At 48.6% G+C, this 22,602-nt stretch overlaps 2 protein-coding genes across 2 annotated transcripts; both read right to left on the minus strand.

Moving 5' to 3' along the window:
- Window positions 1-490: 490 nt before the first annotated feature.
- Window positions 491-4,777, minus strand: fam83e (family with sequence similarity 83 member E). The gene is made up of 7 exons (XM_056300888.1): window positions 4,310-4,777; window positions 3,963-4,109; window positions 3,215-3,339; window positions 2,683-3,120; window positions 1,851-2,088; window positions 801-1,019; window positions 491-685 (listed from the first exon to the last, which is right to left on the minus strand). The coding sequence occupies exons 1-7, from the start codon at window positions 4,775-4,777 to the stop codon at window positions 491-493; spliced, it is 1,830 nt and encodes a 609-aa protein (XP_056156863.1).
- A 1,752-nt stretch (window positions 4,778-6,529) lies between these two features.
- emp3a (epithelial membrane protein 3a) lies at window positions 6,530-13,652 on the minus strand. The gene is made up of 5 exons (XM_056275032.1): window positions 13,527-13,652; window positions 11,175-11,310; window positions 8,251-8,353; window positions 7,821-7,961; window positions 6,530-6,860 (listed from the first exon to the last, which is right to left on the minus strand). Exons 2-5 carry the CDS (start codon window positions 11,250-11,252, stop codon window positions 6,685-6,687), a joined length of 498 nt encoding a protein of 165 aa, XP_056131007.1. The 5' UTR covers window positions 11,253-11,310; window positions 13,527-13,652; the 3' UTR covers window positions 6,530-6,684.
- Window positions 13,653-22,602: the final 8,950 nt, after the last annotated feature.

The raw sequence follows: 22,602 nt of genomic DNA on the forward strand, positions 1-22,602 counted from the left end.
CATTATTGAATGTTTGCACGTTTACATCCTATACAAATTAGTCCCTGTAAATTTGGACTCAACCACACACCCAAGGACAGACGTGCAGCAAAAGAACAGCACGTCTAGTGGTACCAAGGGGGTAGTGCTCTGTTATATTGTACCATTAAGCAATTAGTTTTACCAATAAACAATTAATAATTCGATGTTAGTTTAAAATTCAGGTCAGCACATTTCAACAGGGTATGATATGTAAAAACAAAAGATGTTGAATTCTCCAATCACAGTCAACATGAGCATATCAAAAAATTATCATTTTTATTTCCATGGTAGCCTGTATAATTTACAGCATGCCGGCTTACTTCATATACCGAAATGGTTTCATTTCAGGGACGTCGTCTGTTTCCACGTTGTTTGGGTATGCAACGCTGCAAAATGCAATCTATGTGGCAACACTGCAAGGCACCTCTCCTTAAAGAAGACATTCCCTCTGGCATTTCCTCCCTGCTGTTCATTCCAGTTCTTCATGCCAACCATTCCAGCCTGTCTGTGGTCTCCTCCAGTCCATTTGTAGTCCAAAACTGGAACTCCGCGGACTGCTGCTGGTCAGCAGAGCTGTGGTGGAGCGATATAATGCAGGCTTAACCTCATCCGTTCTCTGCCTCATCAAGGCAAAGGCAGGTGTCATGTGACCCGGGTCAAAGCACTGTCAGGTAAAAAGAAGAAAACATACAATTTCTAAATATGTAATTTCTCAGGTATTGCCTCTCATTCTCTAAATGCACACATGCACACATTAAAAAAAGACAAATCCTATTCACTTTGGCCAGCAGCCTTGGCGCGGGGGCTCCTCTCTCCTCGTTATTTGAATGCGTGTTCTGTATGCTCAGGTCCATCATTGACCGGCTCAGCTCGGACACTGTGGTTCTAGTTCTTCTCTCATGCTGTGCCGAAGAGCTCGGCTGAGTTTGTAGCCTTCTTATGATGTCACTCAAAGAGCTGAAGTTCTCACACTGCGGCACCCTCAGTATCAAAGGTTTCTGTTGGGGAAGAAAGGAATCTCAACTTTGCCATTTGGACTTGCCGGACAACTAAGGCCCTTTTCAGAGCTAACTACAGTTGTTGCTCCTCGGTCTGGTCAAGTTTAAAGTCGGCGACAACTTGCTAACAACGAGTCCTGCTGGTAACAGGTCGTAACAACCAGAGTTGACTCCAGTTGTTGTGCAATGGATATGAGCTTGGCTGTGTGTGTGTGTGTGTGTGTGTATGGACAGGAACAGGAGATGACAACTGGTGGTGAGTGGGCAGTAATTAACTGCACAACTCACTCTGCATGTTTCATTCCCTTTCAAACCAATAGCGGGGGCGGCAGCTTGTGGTTTAACTTCGACAGACACGGAGACAAAACTCTTTCTAAGTTTACAGACAAATTCTTTTTGCTGTAATCACTGCCGGACACAAGTCCTCTCTGTCTTGTCCGGGCAGAAATAAACAAAACTTGTAAGGCCACCTCCACATTTGTTGATGTTGGAGATAACATTTACCCCTGTGGGATAATTTGAAATGTGAGATTTGTGTTGCAGAGGTGCCCTGTGACGGCCTGGCGACACCTGCCGCCCAATGATTGCTGGGATAGGCTCCAGCATCCCACCACCCAAATTGGCAAATATTGCACCATTACATCCTGACAGCATTGTAAATACAGGAGTGAGTCCTTTTAATCGTTCGTGCAGGAAAGCGTTCTCATTTTTCTAAATATGCATGTACGTACGGACACAGAACATGAGCGACTTGCAAACGTGAAGTGGGCCCCTAATTTGACTCCGGCAGTTTGAAACTTACAATGACGACGCTGACATGTGGTTACTTACTCTAGAAGAGGGGCCCTCTGCCCTGACGCCGGTCTCGTCCCTGATAATCCCCTCCTCCAAAATGTTGTCTCTCAGTGAACGCTCCCTTTTCTGAGTAGAGGTCAAGGTCGCCGTGTCGGGCCTTGAGTCTGGTTGCCTCCTGTTCTCGCTCAGTCTGACCAGTGTCCTGTCCTCGGAATCAGCAGTCCTCTCTGCGGAGACCTGCCTGCAATAGGCTCTTTGTATTTTGTGTCCAATCCTGGAGGAAGCAAAATGTGCATATTATTGGATAACGTATTTCAACAACAAACAAGTCACAGTGAATGAATATATTCCTAAATTGTATGAAAGCATTTGTAAAGCGTCTGTGTTATCGGTGCGTTGCTACCTCTGCTCTCTCTCTATGCCGGTAGAGGCGCGGGTTTCCGTCAGAGAGGGTTGTGTGGTGCTATGTAAAATAAAAGCAGAAAAACATTTAAGTGTAACCGCAAAAATGTTGCTGGAAGAATGACATATTTCCTGGTCCAGACAAAGGGAGAGGGAGTGTAAAGGCAAACAAACCAACAACCCGTGACGCAAAATTCACAGCAGCTGTATTGTGCTCAACGGGTAAAGTTTTTTTCAAGAGCGATAACGAAGAAAGAGAGCATGTTTTCCCTCATTCGCCATACGTAGCTTCCAGTAAAAAGCAAAATTAAGCTATTCTCTATCATTTCTCCAATTGATTTGCCCCCCACAGAAGAAAAAAATCATTGCAAAAGGAAAATAGTTGTATAGTGAATCGTTCAAAAAGGCACTTCAGAGGATTTAGAGAGGCTCCGTATCGTTTAGCTAACTGAGATGTCATGTATACCTTTCCTCGTCCACAAGTCTATTTCTGTTATGAGAGAATTTGTCCAGGGTGAGGGTCTTTTTCTCAAATGGCGTGTTGCTGAACAGTTGCCTTTCTGTACTCGTGAGTTTCTCCTGATGACCGACAGGACCGTCTCGGTCATAGTTGTCTCTATGGAAGACCCCCAGTGCTTCCCAGTCTAGTGGGGATTCAGCAGGCAGAGGTGGCGGGGGGCTGGCGGCGAGCGGCTCCAGGGTGGGACGTTTGGGCCAACAGAGGTCTGAGGGGTCATTCAGCTGGTAAGGCGCGTCCGCTGGAGGCACGGCGGCCCTCCATGTGTCCGGGACGGGGGACGAGGCCGCAAAAAGGATCCGAAACTCCTGATCAAATGACTCGACCACCGGGCCGTTTAAAACGGTGATCAGCTGTCGGTGCAGGTGGGCATCCGTCCACGTGAGACTAGCGAGCAGGAAAAAAAAACAGCCTGTTAATGTCACCTAGTGAGCGTGTGATGGACAGCATGGGAGCAGGATGGAACATGTGGCCATTTTACCTATAGCTGCCATGAATCACTGTCTCCAGGTCCACTAGGAGGAACTTGTCTTTCATCTCTCCCACCATCTTTCTTCCATCCCTTGAACACACGGTTTTCCCTCCAAGAACACGGACCTGCATGTTCTGTAGGAGCAAGGCCAGATGTCACAACGTCACACATCTGCAACCACGGTTTTACCCATGGGCCCAAAGGAGACGATACACATTTACCACTGTTGTCATTCGTGACATATCGTCAAGACCTGAACTTCTATCATGTCGCATATGGGAATTCATTTGACTCGTGTCCAGTATTTATGAAAATTACCGTGTTTACTTTTTCAACTAATCTCAGTCAGATATGGCTGTATGGCTTATACAGAGCCCTGCAGACAGCTGAATGCAGCAGAACCGGTTCAGCTGCATGTTGATCGGATCGTCAGGGTAAATATGCACATGTTGCAATACTAACATTAGCATGCCGAAATTAAAAAAAAAAACTGAAGAAGAAGTAAGAACACCCTTGCGGTCTTTACGAAGAGCGTGTCTGGAATGTTTATGAGGTGTGTCAGGTTTTCTTGCTGCTGCGTTGCAAAACAACATATTTAGGTATTGACGTATCAGGCGGGTAGAACTTCTTTTCTTTTAGTTGTGAACATGTGGAGGGCTTCTTGTTGTGTTACGTCACAAAGCATAGTGGACAGATACGATGGAGGGTGGGCGATGATGCAAGAAGAGGGTGAGTGGACTGTGAAACGGTGGCTCACCGGATGCCTGAGCCTGTTGGGATTGAAGTTCTCCTGGATAGACCTCTGGTTCAGAATGATGTAAACTGGGACACCCCGGGAGGCAGCGCTGTGTAGATCGCCAATTACTGCGCCGTCTGTCAACGAGTCAGTCACGATGGCGATGACCTGTGTAGTAAACACAGTTTCAGTTTGGACTGTCATTGACCGTCGTCTGAGCAGAGACCCATACACCAAATAAATAGCACCCCCCCACCCCAATTCCTCCACTCTACAAAAATGCAAAAAATGATCCCATCCAAAAAAAAATTTGTATTTTATACAAACGATCACATCAACAATCCATACATCATATGTCATGGGAATACCTGGCAGGCCCCTTGCAAGTGCCTCCTGATGATCTCTCTTATATGAGGCTGCCCCTCGGCAGGGGGGCTGGTGTGCACCGTGACACGACCCATTCCCATCCAGGAGCGTTTCTCGGGCCAGCCCAACTCCAGGCAGGGGGCGGGGGTGTCCGAGTGAGTGGGGAAATAGCAGACAGAGAAGTCCTGCGCCCCCGAGTTGCTGTCCTCTGCGCTCTCCTTCTCTTCTAACTGCGACTGGCTGATTTGGTGATCCTGCACCCGGCCAGTTATCCAGTCGACCTCTTCAGGGGACAGGAAGAAGCCCAAGTGCTCCTTGGTGAGACAGGTGTAGAAGGCCCCCCGGCCGGCACGCATGAGTGTTTCGAGAGCGTGGCGCTCCCTCTCACAGTGGAGGAAGTCTGGGCTGGACTCGGTCACTGGCAGAAACATCGCGTCTTCGTCCAGGCTCTGCTCTTGGGAGTTCGACATAGCTGCTGCTTGGTCTTCTCTAGTACAGACAGTCACGGATGTTCAAGCTACCAACCACTCTCATACGAAGACACTGTCACCCCGGGCCAGCTCATACTACCGGTCACATTAATAAAGGCGACGACAGATCTCATTCTTCTGGCAAAAGGGCACTATCTGGCGGTCTTTGTACCTTTGCAGAACAGATCCCTTATCAATAAAGTATATTTGACTCAACTGGCATCACAGACCCGAGGTCATCAGATGTTTCGCTGTTCCTGATGAACGGCGTCCAACGCCTTCCTTCCCTGTGTGAAAGAAAGTAGCAGCATTTCCAAGTTTAGTCCCACACACTCTTATGATTGGCAGCACACAAGCAGTGTATTTTTCCTTTTACTTCTTGGAAAATAATAATTTTGAATGCTAAAGCAACGACACTTACCACGGGACAGGTGGATCACCTCAGGAGGACATGATGTCTTATGTCTCACCTCTCAGGCTCAAACATTGCCAGTAGCCTCCAACGAGCTGTGGTGGTTCAGCTGTCACCTCCCTTTCATTTCCTCTCCCTCCCATTGCCTTTTAGTGCACATAGCTCAATGGTGCGAGGCATTCAATGCCGCTGACAGATACTTTTAGCCTCTAAAGCTATGATCACACGCATGTCCTGTACTCTCTGCAGACCCACACACACACACACACACACACACACAGGACAGAGTCCATAGCTCATAAAAAGCTCTTCTCTGATATCTCGATTTTTAGCTCCTACACTTCTCGACAGTAAAGATTTAATCTCCTTGAATCATATTTCTGAGGCTCAAATATCCATTATCTGTACATGAAAGCGATCCTCTCATTTTTATCATAGTTTACTCGTGATGCTGTACTCTAACCGGCCCAGCCTGATGGGCAAGATTGCTGGCAGCAGCAGGGATTAAAAAAAAACAAAAAAACAAGACCTATCCGAGATGTCAGGAGTCACCTGAGCCGTAAGGGAGGCTACAAATTGCCGGCGTATCTGTTAATCGAACTCAAAAGCGTGAAGATACCTGCTGTCAAAACATCGGGCGTTTTTTTTTTTGCCCCTTGGCGCTCTACCAAGCGCGCCTCTGTGAGTGTTTATATCCTCTTTAAGAAAAAGATTATGTGTGTGTCTTAAATCTCCACTGTGATATGTGAGCCGGCCTATCAGGCGAGAATGATGTTGGCTTCCCCTTGAAGCGCCGGCTCTTTTTAGGAGGGGTGGCGAGTGCTTTTTCCCACCAAGGCGATAGCGAATACCACGAAGCAACGTGTCACACACCGTCTTTGTGTCGTCCCTCCGTGGCGGTGGGTTACGCATCAGCAACAATGCACAAAGCCAATACAATCATCCATCCATCCATCCATCCATTCATCCATCCGTCCATCCATCCGTCCATCCGTCCATTATCCAAACCACTTATCCTGCTCAGGGGTCGTGGGAATACTAGAGCCAGTACACACACACACTCACACACACACACACACACACACACACACACACACAGAGTACAGTGTGTACAGAGTACACAGTACAGTACTGCTGGGCCAGTACAATCAGCTCTTTATAAGTACAGTGTAATGCACGAATGCAGCTCCTCGGGCAACTTCACGTCTTGGGGCATCTGCTGAAGCAAGATGTTCAGCTCACCACCACCACGAAGAGGTATTTGGGTTGCATTATTTAATTAGAAAACAACAACAAAATACAAAGGAAAAAAACATTGACACAATTATCCTTGTGGGGTATGTAGTGCAGAATGAGAAGAACGTTTTATTTCATGCTGAGGTACTTCATGCTCGGTTTTCTCTCCTCTAGTACACATTCCCAACTTATATTAACGATCCAGGCATCACTTCCTGTGCGGGTTTCTCGCTCTCCTTGATTTTTTGTTTTGTTGTTCTTACTGCTTCCTGCGTAAATGGACATACAGGACTCCGCTAATAAGGAGCAGGGGGACGCAGCCCCAGGCCAGGATGAAACAGTAGCCAAAGCGTCCGGTGCTGACGTCTCTGGAGTCGTCCAAGATCTCTTCCCTGCGGAATGTGAAGATGAGACAGGCGGCGAAGGCCGTGAAACCTGGAACGCCACACAACAAAACCCATTTAAGTTAACGGCTGGCCATATTCTCCTTACACTATTTAAAAAAAAAGGCCGGTTGTCCCGGTGTACTGGAGACCATCACAGCGCAGATCTTCAATGTTCAGCCACGGTGCGTGAGTGCAATGATGAGGACGACAAGTTTCTTAAAACCGAACCCTCGGCTCATTTGTTGACCGTGTCAAATGTCAAACGTCCCGACTCTAAACACAACCAGGGTTTACAGATAAAGGCTTTTTTTTTCTTTTGGATTTCCCCCCCTTTTCTCTCCAACTGTATCCAGCCAATTATCCCACTCTTCCGAGCCGTCCCGGTCTCTGCTCCACCCCCTCTGCCAAGCCGGGGCGGGCTGCAGACTACCACATGCCTCCTCCGATACATGTGGAGTCGCCAGCCGCTTCTTTTCACCTGACAGTGAGGAGTTTCGCTGGGGGGGGGACGTAGTGCATGGGAGGATCGCGCTATTCCCCCCAAACCCCCCCCCGAACAGGAGCCCTGACCGACCAGAGGAGGCGCTAGTGCAGCGACCAGGACACATACCCCCATGCGGCTTCCCACCCACAGACACGGCCAATTGTGTCTGTAGGGACGCCCGACCGAGTCTGAGGTAACACGGGATTCGAACCAGGATCCCGGTGTTGGTAGGCAACGGAATAGACCGCCACGCCACCCGGACGCCGATAAAGGCTTTTTTCTTTAAAAGTACTTCATCCTGCTGCAATGCGATATGTGTACTCTTATTTCTAACCAGTCTATCAGAAAGGAAGGTGTAATTTATTCTTTACTTGTCACACACTGTCGTAAGATATCAAAGTTGTGTTGTTGTTTTTTAGCGCACACAAACAAAACGCTGGTGTCCCAGTGCTGTGCTTAGTCGGGGGGATGATGTCATCGTTTTCACACACGCGAAGGAAACCCCCCCCCCCCTATAAAACACACCTGCAAAGGTCTGGCAGAGGCCTGTGAAGTAAAAGAGCCCTCCTGTGGACATGGTGAACAACTGACCCAGGAAGACCAGGAAGGAGATGGAGGAGAAGAGCACAGAGAGGACCATCAGGGCCTGGACAGACTGTAACCAGTCTGGGAATGGACAACAGACAATAATATGAGACGGTGTCTGATAAGCCACACAAATGTGAGCATTTGGGCGTGCTTGTGCCAACAGCGAAACACTGAAACACACCGGCATGCCGGCAAATGCAAGCAAGCACGCACACACGTGCACACATAAGGATGTAGACACACCACACACACACCTACAAATGCACACACTTGTGAAACACACATCCTCACACACATCCAGAAGTCGTCGTGCCCGTGAAGTAACACTGCAAACTCAGCCATGGCGGGAAAATCGAGGGTCTCTTACCGGTCTCATTAGCAGACGCACACAGCCAGCTACTTGTTGCGTTGTCATGAAAGCAGTCGTACCACAGGTCTGTGATTTGGGAGTCTGCCCATACCCACCATGCCTGGAAAAAGAGAGCGAGAGAAAGATGGGGACAGATACAGTTCTTAGAAAAAAAGACGCTGATATTAATCTGTGTTTATGACACTCTTCGTTCACGTGTCAAAACCACGAAGCTGAGAACGCTTTCGAAGAATTAGACGGGGAGCTATGAAATGAGGTCGTGTCTGTCAAGCAGCTCTCGGTGCATGTCGTACAACCGATGGGAATTTGCTTGTTCGGTAATCTTGTGGTTGCTTTATCCATTCATTCGTTATCCAAGCTGCTTATCCTGCCCTCAGGGTCACGGGGAGGGATGCTGGAGCCAGGCGGGGAGACACCCTGGACAGGCCGCCAGGCCATCACAAGAGGCTTGTTCCCTGTTTCTCAGGGGGTCACCACAGTGGATTTTACAGTTTCCATCGGTACCCTGTGAGGGCACAGCACTAATGGCAGCCATTGTTAACCCAGTCCTTGACTGATCCCTTATGGAGCCTCGACCGATCCAGTATGGTATTGTCAATTCGCATACTGATTTGGCAAAATTTTATGCCAGATGCCCTTCCCGACACAACCACTAACCCTATGGGCTGTGGCACAGGTAAAGCGCTAGATGACATCCCAGTGTTCATGGACTTGTGCCCATGCCTGTCGCCTGATACACACACACACACCACACACACACACACACACACACACACGCACGCACACACGCACGCACGCACGCACGCACACACGCACACACGCACACACACACACACACACACACACACACACACACACACACACACACACACACACACACACACACACACACACACACACACACACACACCCCCCAATCAGTCAAAACATTAAAACCATCTGCCTAATATTGTGTAGGTCCCCCTCGTGCCACCAAAATGGCTATGCCCCGGTGAGGCGTGGACTCCACAAGACCTCTGAAGGTGTCCTCTGGTATCTGGTGCCAAGACGTTAGCAGCAGATCCTTTAAGTCCTGCAAGTTGTGAGGTGGGGTCTCCATGGACCGGGCTTGTTTTTCCAGCCCATCCCACAGATGCTCGATCGGATTGAGATCTGGGGAATTTGGAGGCCAAGGCAACACCTTGAACTCTCTGTCATGTTCCTCAAACACTTCCATGTGGCAGCCATTAGGGAATACCATTGCCATGAAGGGGTGTATTTGTCTACAACAAATTTTAAGTAGGTGGTATGTGTGAAAGTAACGTCCACATGAATGCCAGGACCCAAGGTTTCCCAGCAGAATATTGCCCGAAGCAGGACACTGCCTCCGCCGGCTTGCCTTCTTCCCATAGTGCATCCTGGTGGCATCTCTTCCCCAGGTAAATGAAAAACACACACCCAGCCCTCCACATGATGTAAAAGAAAACGTGATTCCTCAGACCAGGCCACCTTCTTACACTGCTCAATGGTCCAATACTGAGGCTCACGTGCCCATTGTAGTAGGTGCTTTCGCTTGTGGACAGGGCTCATCATGGGCACTCTGACTGGTCTGCGGCTACGCAGCCCCATACTTAGCAAGCTGTGATGCACTGTGTGTTCTGACACCTGTCTATCATAGCCAGCATTAACTTTTTCAGCAATTTGAGCTACGGTACATCGTCTGTGGGATCGGACCAGACGGGCCAGTCTTCGCTCCCCACGAGCATCAGTGAGCTTTGGGCGCCCATGACCCTATCGCTGGTTCACCAGTCTTCCTTCCTTGGATCACTTTTGGTAGGTACTGACCGCTGCATACCGGGAACACCCCACAAGACTTGTCATTTTGGAGATGCTCTGAACCAGTCATCTAGCCATCACAATGTGGCCCTGGTCAAAGTCACTCAGATCCTTACGCTTGCCCATTTTTTCTGCTTCCAACGCATCAACTTCAACTGGCTGTACACTTGCTGCCTAATACATCCCACCCACCCCTTGACAGGTGCCACTGTAACGAGATAATCAACGTTATTTGCTCACCTGTCAGTGGTTTTAATGTTTTGGCTGATCAGTGACACAGTGTTTGTTGGCACTAAACTGCTATAAATGCAGTGATTCCTACTGGCCACCCCATAACACTGGTATGCGCGCATGGTGATGGTGGATGGTGACGCCAACTAACCATTTTCATTTCACATTTTCATGCTATTGTAGGGAGCTTTAAAGATGAAAAAGATTATTTCATGAGAGATATGCATTTATTGCAAAGACTAGAGAAAAGAGTCTTGATTTCTATATTAGAAATGTTGTTTTATATTGATGGGTGAGAAATTAAAGTCAAAACCTGAACGCTTGACCCCTACAGTGAGGGGGTCCAGGGTTTCTGTTATGCTGTGGGGGGCGTTTTCCTGGCATGGTTTGAGTCCACTTGTCCCCTTAAAGGGGAGAGTCACTGCAAATCAACACAAAGTTATTCTGGGTGATCACCTTTATCCTATGATGGAACATTTCTATCCTGATGGGAGTGGCCTCTTCCAGGATGACAATGCCCCCCATCCACAGGACACGAGTGGTCACTGAATGGTTTGATGCGTATGAAAATGATGTAAATCACATGCTATGGCCTTCACAGTCACCTGATCTCAACCCAACTGAACACCTATGGGAGGTTTTGGACCGACGTGTTAGACAGCGCTCTCCACCACCATCATCAAACCACCAAATGAGGGAATATATTTTGGAAGAATGGTGTCCATCCCTCCAGTAGAGTTCAGAGACTTGTAGACTCTATGACAAGGAGCCCTGAAGTGGTTCTGGAGGTCTTGTGGTGGACCAGCACCTTATACTAAGACACTTTATGTTGGTTTTTACTTTCATTTGTCACCCGTCCGTATATTAACCCTTACCTTTTCCACAGTGGCGATGAGAAGCATGGCCAGGGTAACCAGATGCAGTACGGTCACAGATATCAGCAGGAGAACCATGGTTGCCGGTGAGTTCTCTAAGGTAGTGCCTGCACAGACATGCCTTGAAAGCTGTAATCTGAAAGATTTATATGCAGACAAGAATTCCTTTTTGATAATTTCTATTGCTGGCTTGTTTATGTTAATGTGTGATCTGTGACAATCTAAATCATGGGCGCCTTTATATTTGTTCATTTTAGTGGTTAATGTCTTGGCAGGACTTTCCAAGAAACATATGATGGGGCTCATAACATTTCGTGTAATTACCACAGCAGCCAAATTCAAAGAATAGTGAGCTGGTTCAAAGAAGAGAGGAAATGGCAGGACGACTTCGACCATTTTTTATTATTGTTTGTTTGTTTGGTGGCAAGAATGGGGCTGCCCCAAGTTGTGAATTTATATTTTTTGTTTTGTTTGTTTTTTTTGCTTTTTTTTGGAGCAGATCTCTGGAACTTGTGGTCTGACACCAATGCAATTACCAGTACTGGCAACCCGCTGGATGTCAGTAAGTTAAACAAAAATGACATCTTCATCTCAAAGATACTTAACAATTTTCAGGGTCGTATCTTTAACATATTGGTTCAATCGATGCTATGGCGTTCTAACTTGTTTAATTTTATATTATATTGTCTCTTAGGCTGCTTCGAACTTAACCATTTTGGCACCGTGAGACGTGGTCATAGTTTCCTTTTTTTTTAGGGTTTGGCAGTAAAATATTTAAGAATTTGACTGGATATCCTTGTGGTACCGTACAATACCAAACAAATCGACTTCCAGTAAATGTTTGTTCACATATTTTTACAAGCGAAAACCCCCCCCTTTTTTTTTTTAATTTTGTTGTTGCACATTTGGCTTCTGTGAAGCTCCTTCCCTTCTTGCTGTTCTGTTCTGAAGCGGGTTAGACTGCTGCAGCAGTGAGCTGGAACATCAGACTCTCTGTGAGCCTCTGGAGGGGGCGCCGTCCTCTTTCATCAGGCCTTTCTCCATCTGCACTGACCATCTCTGCCCATCTACCAAGCCGGGGTCGCATCAGCCTGGGGGAATTTCAGCCTATCTACAGAGCCTCACCGGCCTCTAAGGAGCAGCTTAAAACCACAACATTACCTCTGTAATATGTGTAAACAAGTCTGAACCGCTTATCTACTCATCAACTACAAATACTGACTTCTTAGACATGGATACGTCCTTTTCCTGTAAAACCAAGGGATTTAAGATTTGCACAGAGATTATCAACAACAACAACAAAAAATCTGCCATCGCCCTGGAAGTAGCAGATGTTTTTGTAATGAAATATCTTCTATATCTATCTTGGTTATCAGAAAATGTGCAACCATTCACCGAGGAACAGTCTAGACTCTTTTAACTTTGGGAAGTCGTTGATATGGAAAGGTGCAAAACTCAATCCCAATCTTGCCCAACTATGATCTGCAATAACATGGCAGATTTAAACTAGGTTTAAGGTTTTTACATTTCCAGAAGGAGGCTGTAAGCTGAGGCCTACAGACGGGGGTTCAACAAACCATCATGGGTCAAAATGGAAAAATTAAAAGCAAAATAGATTGGATAATCCTACTGTTTTTCCATAAAAAAGAAAAAGAAAAATCAAAAAGGGAGAGGAGGAAATAGCAATTATATAACAAACCATTTAGCGTTGATGTTGTCTGCTGGCTTTCCACAGCACCGCATTGCAACCAGAGACCCACCTGAGGTTGAATTAACGTTTCCTATAAGCACCTTTGACTTTGGATGGATTCGGTGAATTGGTATTCTCAATAATCTGGTGTGAATCAGAAGTGGCCTGTTGGTTTACACAGAAGCTTGGTAAAAAAATATACTAGGCGTTATTATATGGTCCTTCATAATACAGTGGATAGGAGGGACTTCATGGCTTTCACGCGGTTGTGTCATTGTACCGTTATTCGCACAGCACTGCCTAGAGACCTTTGTTTCTATTAGACCCATCATGACCGGTGAGGGAGGCACATGTGTTTGGGTCTGCTCTGCAGCTGGTTTACATAACGGTTCGGGGTACCAAACAAGGACAGCTTACATCGTTAGCAGAAAAACAACCCTTGTTTGGTTTCCCACTAACCAAAAACAGGCTTTTACTCACATTTTATGTCGCTTTTTTCGTAGCCAATGATCATAAACATGCTTAATGACTTATTTTTCTCTTCTGTAGCACTTCAACGGCCTCTGTGACCGTTGCAGTATATATGCATTCATAAAACCCAAACTGCTGCAAATATTTGTCACAAAAACGAGAAGAATGAGGTATTTAGAGGAACTTCTCACCCTTCGAGGTCCAAACACGCTGTGCCTATGTGACTGGTTATCCTCTCTCCGCCGTCGGGTTTTCCTCACAGTCGCTGCTCTCCTCCTCCTTCTCTCGTCTCTGCTCTCCCAAACTCCCCGTCTCCGAAACCTCGGGGTCAAAGGTACGAGCGAGGAATGTGGAGTGAGATATAGGTGGAGTTCTCAACACCCATTTCCTCTGAGCTCCCCAACCCCCTCCCTCGAAATCTGCCCATCTGGACCAAGTTGAAACTTGAAATTGCCCTCTTGGACCTGCCCAAATACGGAGAACATTCAAGAAAAACTGACCTTTTCTTCTAAATTCATGAAAGCATTATAGATCTGCATTGAAACATAGAACAAAATATGTCGCTTGCTGTTTGTTTTCCAGATGCTGAAGCCAGGAAAGAATCATTTCGTTGAATCAGTGTTGTGCGCCATACGTCATGTGTGTGGGTCCTCCAGTATCCATGTAGGTCATGTCCATGCAACTTGGCATGTTGACCACCGGAGTGTTTCCAAGATGGGTGAACCGAACGGCAGGAAATTAGGGATGATTGCCGACCGTTTATGATTCTGAATGAGCGGGGAAATCTCGGACCACCCAGTGCACGTCCCATGATGCACAGCGCTCATGTGAAAAACAGACTGTGTTATGTTAACAATGAGGGGTATCAGTTTGATCCTATATCATCTCTTCTGAACTGGTATGTTTTTAAAAAAAAGAAATGAACGTGAGGGCAAAACAAAGTTTTATTTCAAGGTTGTTGTTGTTGTTTTTTTCCTCCAAAGAGTTGATACCATATCGCTCTGCTTAAATCTCATCATCTCATCTCATCAGATCATAAAACAAAAACATCCGTGACAACAAAAAAACCAAGAAAATAATGATACTATTACTACTACAATGAAAAGTATCCATCCATCCATTATCTGAACCGCTTATCCTGCTCTCAGGGTCTTATCATTATTATTATTATAACGATTATTCTTACCTCTTTCAGCCCGACTCTCCATGGGGCGGTGGTTGTTCCCCTGTGTGCCGGGGTTCCATCCAGTCCTCTGGGAGATCCAGGACCTCATGAAGGGTGTATCCGCTTCCCAGCAACTGCTCTGATCACTGCTGGGATGGCTCGGGCCTTCACGTTTCATATCTGCTTTTTCTCCGTGAATGATATTTCATGAAAAGAAAAAAAACAGAATGCCTTAGACTTATATTTACTGATAAGTGTTATAAACACAAACACACACACACACACACACGCACACAGCTGGGTGCCAGAGAACTTGCTGCCCATTGCCACTAATAATTACGATGGGTTAAAGGCAGTGTGTAAATGTACTAGGCGAATAAATATCATTCATTCATACATGTTAAGTCCATGCAGAGGGGCTAGGGTTAAATGTAGGACCCTCTTGCTGTGAGGCGACGGTCCTAAACACAAAGAAGATAACAGCGGTTTCCTTTAGCGTGCCCTCCAGCTGAGAGAAACCCGCCTTGACTCTCTGACACGTGACCTGTACAGTCCAGCGCCAATGACAAATAATGACTGAAGTCAGTCGGCGTGTGCTGAACTGATCATGACATGGTGCTGTAGGACCACAGTAAGCTGTGTCAGTCTGTCTGTTGGGCTGGTTTAGAAGTACGTCCACAAGGTGTCTCTCTTACCAAAGACTCACAGGCTGTCAGTCGACAGAGGGAGATACACCATGCAGATGAGAGATAGAGAGAATATGAGAGCGAGAGAGAGCGAGAGAGAAAGAGAGAATATATGAGAGAGGGAGAGAGAGAATATGAGGAGAGAGAGAGAATATAAGAGGGAGAGAGAATATGAGAGAGTGAACGTGAGAGAGGGAGAGAGAGAATATGAGAGAGTGAACGTGAGAGAGGGAGAGAGAGAATATGAGAGAGAGAATAATGGGGGGGTTACAAGGTTTAGATTGAACAGCTCAGGAGCAGAAACACCGTCCAGTTTCCCCTCATGGTGGGAAACCTTTACTATTAGTCTACCTATAAAACAGATTTTACAAAACAGAAGGGGAAAAAATATATATACATATATATAATTCAGTGATTCAAGTAAATTCTTTATGAGATGGTACAAACCTGTTTCATGCTGTAAGCAATCATCAGCACCGGTGATGATTCAGCTGATGGTTGCTTATGGCATGGAACAGGTTTTTACTGCCTCATAAAGAATTTGACTCACTGGATTATTTTGTTCATTATTTGTTGAGCACTTTTCCTGCCGTTGAGTGTTTCTTTTAGCAAAGTTATATATATATATATATAGCATTCTTTTCAGAAACTATCAATGGTGTTGTGAGTGCTCAACTAATGAGAAGCGGAATATCAACACGGATACAGGAAAAAAGATTTTAATACAAAACTTAATATTCTGCCCCTCATTTGTTGAGCACTTTTATCAACACTATTAATGTTTCTGAAAAAAAAAACGCTTTAATATTATATATATATATATATATATTATATATACATATATACACACACACACACACACACACACACACACACACACATATATATATATTTATTTTTTTTTAATTTATTTCTGATTTTTCCCTTTTTTCTCCCAATTTAGTGGCCAATCGATCCCTATTTTAATTCAAACACCCACCCTCGCACTGTATGCGTTCGCCAACTGCATCTCTCCGGCCGGCAGTCTCGAAGGAGACCGCCTCGCCACTTTCGTGACAAGGCGACACCAAGCCGAACCACTGTTTTTCCGACACACACAGAGACGCATTCACGTGACGAACACAAGCCGACTCCGCCCCCCTCCCGAAGACAGCGTTGCCAATGATCGCTGCTTCGTCGAGTCCGGCCATAGTCGGATCTGACGAGACCGGGGCGCGAACCCCAGTCCCCAGTGGGCAACTGCATCGACACAGAGCCGATGCTTAGACCGCTACACCACCGCGGACCCCCACACATATATATATATATATACATACACACACACATATATATATATACATACATACATACACACACACACACACACACATATATATATATATATATGTGGTGGACACGTATTGGGGACAGAATTCAACCCAGGAACTAAGGGTTAAGTCATGGTTGCCCTGGCAGGTTAACGCAGGGTTAAGTTATGGTTGTCCAGCCAGTTTTCTGATTATTCTTGCCACCTCCGCTCAGTCGAGCTGTGGTTTGGTTGCTCTCTGATTTACCGTGGATTAAAGAAAGTTGCCTACACGGCTAAAGTGTGAACCTACGGTCTTCTCCGTTCCTTCGGCTCTACACTGGTGACCCCGACGTCGGTTTTCGGATAAGTTTTCTGAAACCACACACATTATGGCTACGAACGCCGTTGCAATTAAACTGCCGGAGTTTTGGGAGTCTTCCGCGGCTACATGGTTCGCGCAGGCTGAGGCACAGTTCGCGCTCAGAGACATAACAGCAGACGAGACCAGGTACTACTACGTATTGGCAGCGCTGGGGTGCGCTACGGCTTCCAGGATAAGCGGTTTCATAACCAACCCACCGGCCGATGGTAAATACGCCGCACTTAAACATCTCCTCCTTGAAACTTTTGAACTGTCAACAACGGAGAGAGCACGTCGCCTCTTCGCAATTCAGGGCTTGGGAGATGGCAAACCATCGGAGCTAATGAGCAGGATGTTAAACCTACTGGGTCAAGAAAAGCCATGTTTCCTGTTTATGGAGCTGTTTCTGCGCAACATGCCGCCCCACGTCCAGACTGCGCTCGCTAACTCCACCATCACTGATCCCCGTGAGCTGGCAAAGGAGGCTGACCGATTCTTCGTCGCTACACAACGTTCCTCCCATGCCGGGGTGCTGGCTCCTACCTTCACTGGCCCCCCGCCGACATCGCGGGCGTGGCCCGACGGTGGCGCCACAGCATCAGACCGCTACAAGCCCTCTGGACTCTGTATGTACCACGCTCGATTTGGTGCGAAAGCTAAACGGTGCCGTTCCCCCTGCAACTACAGGCCGACGGGAAACGAGAGGGCCAACACTCAGTAGTGGCCATGAGTGTTGGCGATACGAGCAGGCTACTCTTCATCCTCGACACCATCTCCGGTCGGCGATTTCTTTGTGACACGGGCGCACAGAGAAGCGTGCTCCCTGCTACTGACGTCGACATCATGGGCGGGGAGCGGGGCCCCCAGTTGGCGACGGCTGACGGCAGCCCTATCCACACCTACGGCGTGCGGTCTGTAGAACTGTGTTTTGGTGGACAACGTTTCACGTGGGAGTTCGTCATGGCCAATGTAACGCTTCCCCTCCTCGGAGCTGATTTTTTGTGCGCTTACGGTTTGCTAGTGGACATTCAGAACAGCCGTCTGGTCGATGCCTTAACCTTCTCCTCCTTCGCATGTACGCGGAGGGAAGCGGCCTATGCAGGTCTAGCCAACTCTCTCTCAGAGGCAGACAAGTTCACCCGCCTCCTCGCTGAGTTCCCTGACCTCACCCAGCCTACCTTCTCTGCACCCACCGCTAAGCATGGGGTGGAGCATCACATTGCTACGAAGGGGCCCCCGGTCTACACCAGAGCCAGGCGTCTCGACCCCGCCAAACTCGCCATTGCCAAGTCTGAGTTCGAGCACCTGGAACGCATGGGGATCATCCGCCGCTCTGACAGCCCGTGGGCGTCCCCACTCCACATCGTCGCTAAGCCTGATGGAGGTTGGCGCCCATGCGGGGACTACCGCCGACTAAATGACGCCACCACGCCCGACCGCTATCCTGTCCCGCATATCCAGGACTTTTCTGCAAACCTGTCTGGCAAATGCGTCTTCTCAAAAGTCGACCTGGTCCGTGGTTATCATCAAGTTCCCGTGCACCCCTCAGACATCCCCAAGACAGCGGTGACTACCCCATTCGGCCTATTTGAATTCCTACGAATGCCATTTGGACTCAAAAACGCGGCCCAGTCCTTTCAGCGGCTGATGGATTCAGTGCTCCGTGGCCTTCCTTTCCTCTTCGTCTATTTGGACGACATACTCATCGCCAGCGCCTCCAAGGAAGAACACCTGTCCCATCTTCATGCCCTCTTCACACGCCTCAGCCAGCATGGGCTGATCGTCAACCCGGCGAAGTGCCGGTTCGGGCTGACAGCCATTGATTTCCTCGGGCATCGCATCACTGGGGACGGGGCAGTCCCCCTGCCCTCAAAGGTGGAAGCGGTGGCGGCCTTTCCGCGCCCCCAAACAGCTCGTGCGCTCAGGGAGTTCATCGGGATGGTGACATTCTACCACCGCTTCATTCCCCGAGCCGCCTTTATCATCCGGCCACTGTACGAGGCGCTGAAAGGCATGTCCCCCAACCAGGCGGTCGACTGGACAGCAGAGCGGGACCGTGCGTTCACCGAGACTAAAGCTGCGCTCTCCCAGGCTACCCTGCTAGCGCATCCTTCACCTACAGCGCCTATTTCCATAACCACGGATGCATCGGACTATGCTGTTGGTGCGGTTCACGAACAGTGGGTGGGGGGGGCTTGGCAGCCTTTGGCCTTTTTCAGTCGCCAGCTTACACCCCGAGAGCGCAAGTATAGTACTTTTGACAGGGAACTCCTCGGTCTCTGGCTCGCTGTCCGGCATTTCCGTTTCCTGCTAGAGGGCCGCGAGTTTACTGCGTACGTGGACCACAAGCCCCTCACGTTTGCCATGTCCAAGACGGCCGAGCCATGGTCCGCTCGCCAGCAGCGACAACTCTCCTACATTTCGGAATTCACTACCGACATCCAGCACGTCGCTGGTAAGTCTAACCAGGTAGCTGACTGCCTCTCTAGGGCAGTGATTGGAGCGGTCCACCTAGGCCTTGACTATGCACAGATGGCCGTTGACCAGGCCACGGACCCGAGCATCCTCCGTCTCCGGGCCTCCGACACGGGGCTCCGCCTGCAGGACGTTCCTTTCAGCGACACAGGTGCCACCCTCCTGTGTGACGTCTCCACAGGACAGCCCAGGCCCATCGTCCCGCACAGCTGGAGACGCCCCGTATTTGAAGCTGTGCACGGCCTCTCTCATCCAGGCGGTAAGCCATCCGTGCGCCTGACCTCTGCTAAGTTTGTGTGGGAGGGACTTAAGAGAGACGTGAAAGCGTGGGCCGACTCGTGTGTTGCCTGTCAGCGGGCTAAGATACACCGCCACATTAAGGCGCCCCTGGAACGCTTCGCAGTGCCGGAGAGACGATTTGACCATGTCCACGTCGACCTGGTTGGTCCCCTACCCCCCTCCCATGGGTTCACCTACCTCTTCACTGTGGTGGACAGGACTACGCGCTGGCCTGAAGCTGTTCCCCTGGCATCCACGACGTCTGCTGATGTGGCCCGGGCTTTTATTGGGTCGTGGGTCTCACGTTTCGGTACGCCTTCCGACCTTTCATCTGACCGCGGGCCACAGTTTACCTCAGAGCTATGGAGTGCTGTGGGTGAGGCTCTGGGCGTCAAGCTTCATCGCACTACCGCCTACCACCCTCAGGCGAACGGCCTATGTGAGCGCTTCCACCGGTCCATGAAGGCTGCGCTTCGGGCTACTCTCAAGGACTGCAACTGGGTCGACAAGCTCCCATGGGTCATGCTGGGCCTGCGGACCGCCCCGAAGGAAGACCTACAAGCCTCCTCTGCGGAGCTGGTGTACGGCACGCCGCTGCGAGTCCCAGGCGATTTCATGCCCAATGCAACGCGTCCCTGGTCAGCTGTGGACCAACGAGCCTCCTTGCTGGACGGGGTCAGAGCTTTCACACCCGTCCCTACCGCCCAACACGGCGCGCCGGTGTCCCAGGTGCCCCCAGGTCTGCAGTCAGCGGACTACGTGTTCATCCGTCACGACGCACACCGCCCCCCTCTGCAACCCCCTTATGACGGCCCCTTCCGCGTCCTGGAACGGGGAACTAAGCACCTGGTGGTGGATTTTGGGGGCACGGCCGAGCATGTTTCAGTGGACCGAGTTAAACCCGCACACCTGGACTTGACGCAGCCGTTGGAGTTAGCCCAACCTCCTCGTCGCGGTCGTCCCCCGGCTCCGCCTCCTCCCCCCGTGGAGGCCCGAGCTGCCTCTTCTGCTCCTCAGGCCGACCTCCACAGGCCCGCGTCAATGCCTCCCAGAGACACTCCGGCCCCTGTTATCCGGAGCCGCCGCGGACGGCCTGTTGTCCCCCCGCGCCTGCCTGACTTCGATTACTAGGGCGAATTCTGGGGGGGCTCATGTGGTGGACACGTATTGGGGACAGAATTCAACCCAGGAACTAAGGGTTAAGTCATGGTTGCCCTGGCAGGTTAACGCAGGGTTAAGTTATGGTTGTCCAGCCAGTTTTCTGATTATTCTTGCCACCTCCGCTCAGTCGAGCTGTGGTTTGGTTGCTCTCTGATTTACCGTGGATTAAAGAAAGTTGCCTACACGGCTAAAGTGTGAACCTACGGTCTTCTCCGTTCCTTCGGCTCTACATATATATATATAAACACACACACACACACACACACACACACACACACACACACACACACACACACACACACACACATATACACTCACCGGCCACTTTATTAGGCACACCTGTCCAACTGCTCGTTAACGCAAATTTCTAATCAGCCAATCACATGGCAGCAACTCAATGCATTTAGGCATGTAGACATGGTCAAGACGATCTGCTGCAGTTCAAACCGAGCATCAGAATGGGGAAGAAAGGTGATTTAAGTGACTTTGAACGTGGCATGGTTGTTGGTGCCAGACGGGCTGGTCTGAGTATTTCAGAAACGGCTGATCTACTGGGATTTTCACGCACAACCATCTCTAGGGTTTACAGAGAATGGTCCGAAAAAGAGAAAATATCCACTGAGCGGCAGTTCTGTGGGCGAAAATGCCTTGTTGATGCCAGAGGTCAGAGGAGAATGGCCAGACTGGTTCGAGCTGACAGAAAGGCAACAGTAACTCAAATAACCACTCATTACAACCGAGGTATGCAGAAGAGCATCTCTGAACACACAACACGTCGAACCTTGAGGCAGATGGGCTACAGCAGCAGAAGACCACACCGGGTGCCACTCCTGTCAGCTAAGAACAGGAAACTGAGGCTACAATTCGCACAGGCTCACCAAAATCTGACGACAGAAGATTGGAAAAACTTTGCCTGGTCTGATGAGTCTCGATTTCTGCTGCGACATTCGGATGGTAGGGTCAGAATTTGGCGTCAACAACATGAAAGCATGGATCCATCCTGCCTTGTATCAACGGTTCAGGCTGGTGGTGGTGGTGTAATAGTGTGGGGGATATTTTCTTGGCACACTTTGGGCCCCTTAGTACCTATTGAGCATCGTGTCAACGCCACAGCCTACCTGAGTGTTGTTGCTGACCATGTCCATCCCTTTATGACCACAGTGTTCCCATCTTCTGATGGCTACTTCAAGCAGGATAATGCGCCATGTCATAAAGCTCGAATCATCTCAGACTGGTTTCTTGAACATGACAATGAGTTCACTGTACTCAAATGGCCTCCACAGTCACCAGATCTCAATCCAATAGAGCACCTTTGGGATGTGGTGGACCGGGAGATTCGCATCATGGATGTGCAGCCGACAAATCTGCAGCAACTGCGTGATGCTATCATGTCAATATGGACCAAACTCTGAGGAATGTTTCCAGTACCTTGTTGAATCTATGCCACGAAGGATTAAGGCAGTTCTGAAGGCAAAAGGGGGTCCAACCCGGTACTAGCAAGGTGTACCTAATAAAGTGGCCAGTGAGTGTATATGGCAGCCTGTCCAGGGTGTCTCCCCGCCTGCTGCCAAATGACTTCTGGTATAGGCTCCAGCATCCTGTGATCCCGATTGGGCTAAGTGGCTTGGATAATGGATGGATGTTTTATATATATATATATATATATATATATATATATATATATATATAGTTGTGTCAATGTTTTTTCTTTTGTTGATTTGTATGCCTATGTTTCGGCTGAAGATGTTTGTATGGTTTGAACATGACACAACAGAAAAAAATGAAGTGTTGCCCCCCCCCCCAAAAAAAGAAAAAGATTATTACCCATCTATTTTTATGTTAAAAAAACTGC

The sequence above is a fragment of the Lampris incognitus genome, chromosome 2 (assembly GCF_029633865.1).
Source record: "Lampris incognitus isolate fLamInc1 chromosome 2, fLamInc1.hap2, whole genome shotgun sequence".
NCBI classification, from domain to species: domain Eukaryota; kingdom Metazoa; phylum Chordata; class Actinopteri; order Lampriformes; family Lampridae; genus Lampris; species Lampris incognitus.

Excerpts from the sequence above, each read along its gene's own strand:
- fam83e (XM_056300888.1), bottom strand. The coding sequence starts at position 4,777 with ATGTCGAACTCCCAAGAGCAGAGCCTGGACGAAGACGCGATGTTTCTG. Across the intron at positions 4,110-4,309 it reads ACTTGCAAGGGGCCTGCCAG|GTCATCGCCATCGTGACTGA; the intron begins GTATTCCCATGA and ends TTTACTACACAG. Across the intron at positions 3,121-3,214 it reads GTGATTCATGGCAGCTATAG|TCTCACGTGGACGGATGCCC; the intron begins GTAAAATGGCCA and ends CCTGCTCGCTAG.
- emp3a (XM_056275032.1), bottom strand. The coding sequence starts at position 11,252 with ATGGTTCTCCTGCTGATATCTGTGACCGTACTGCATCTGGTTACCCTG. Across the intron at positions 8,354-11,174 it reads TCATCGCCACTGTGGAAAAG|GCATGGTGGGTATGGGCAGA; the intron begins GTAAGGGTTAAT and ends CTCTTTTTCCAG. Across the intron at positions 7,962-8,250 it reads TGCGTCTGCTAATGAGACCG|ACTGGTTACAGTCTGTCCAG; the intron begins GTAAGAGACCCT and ends GTCCATTCCCAG.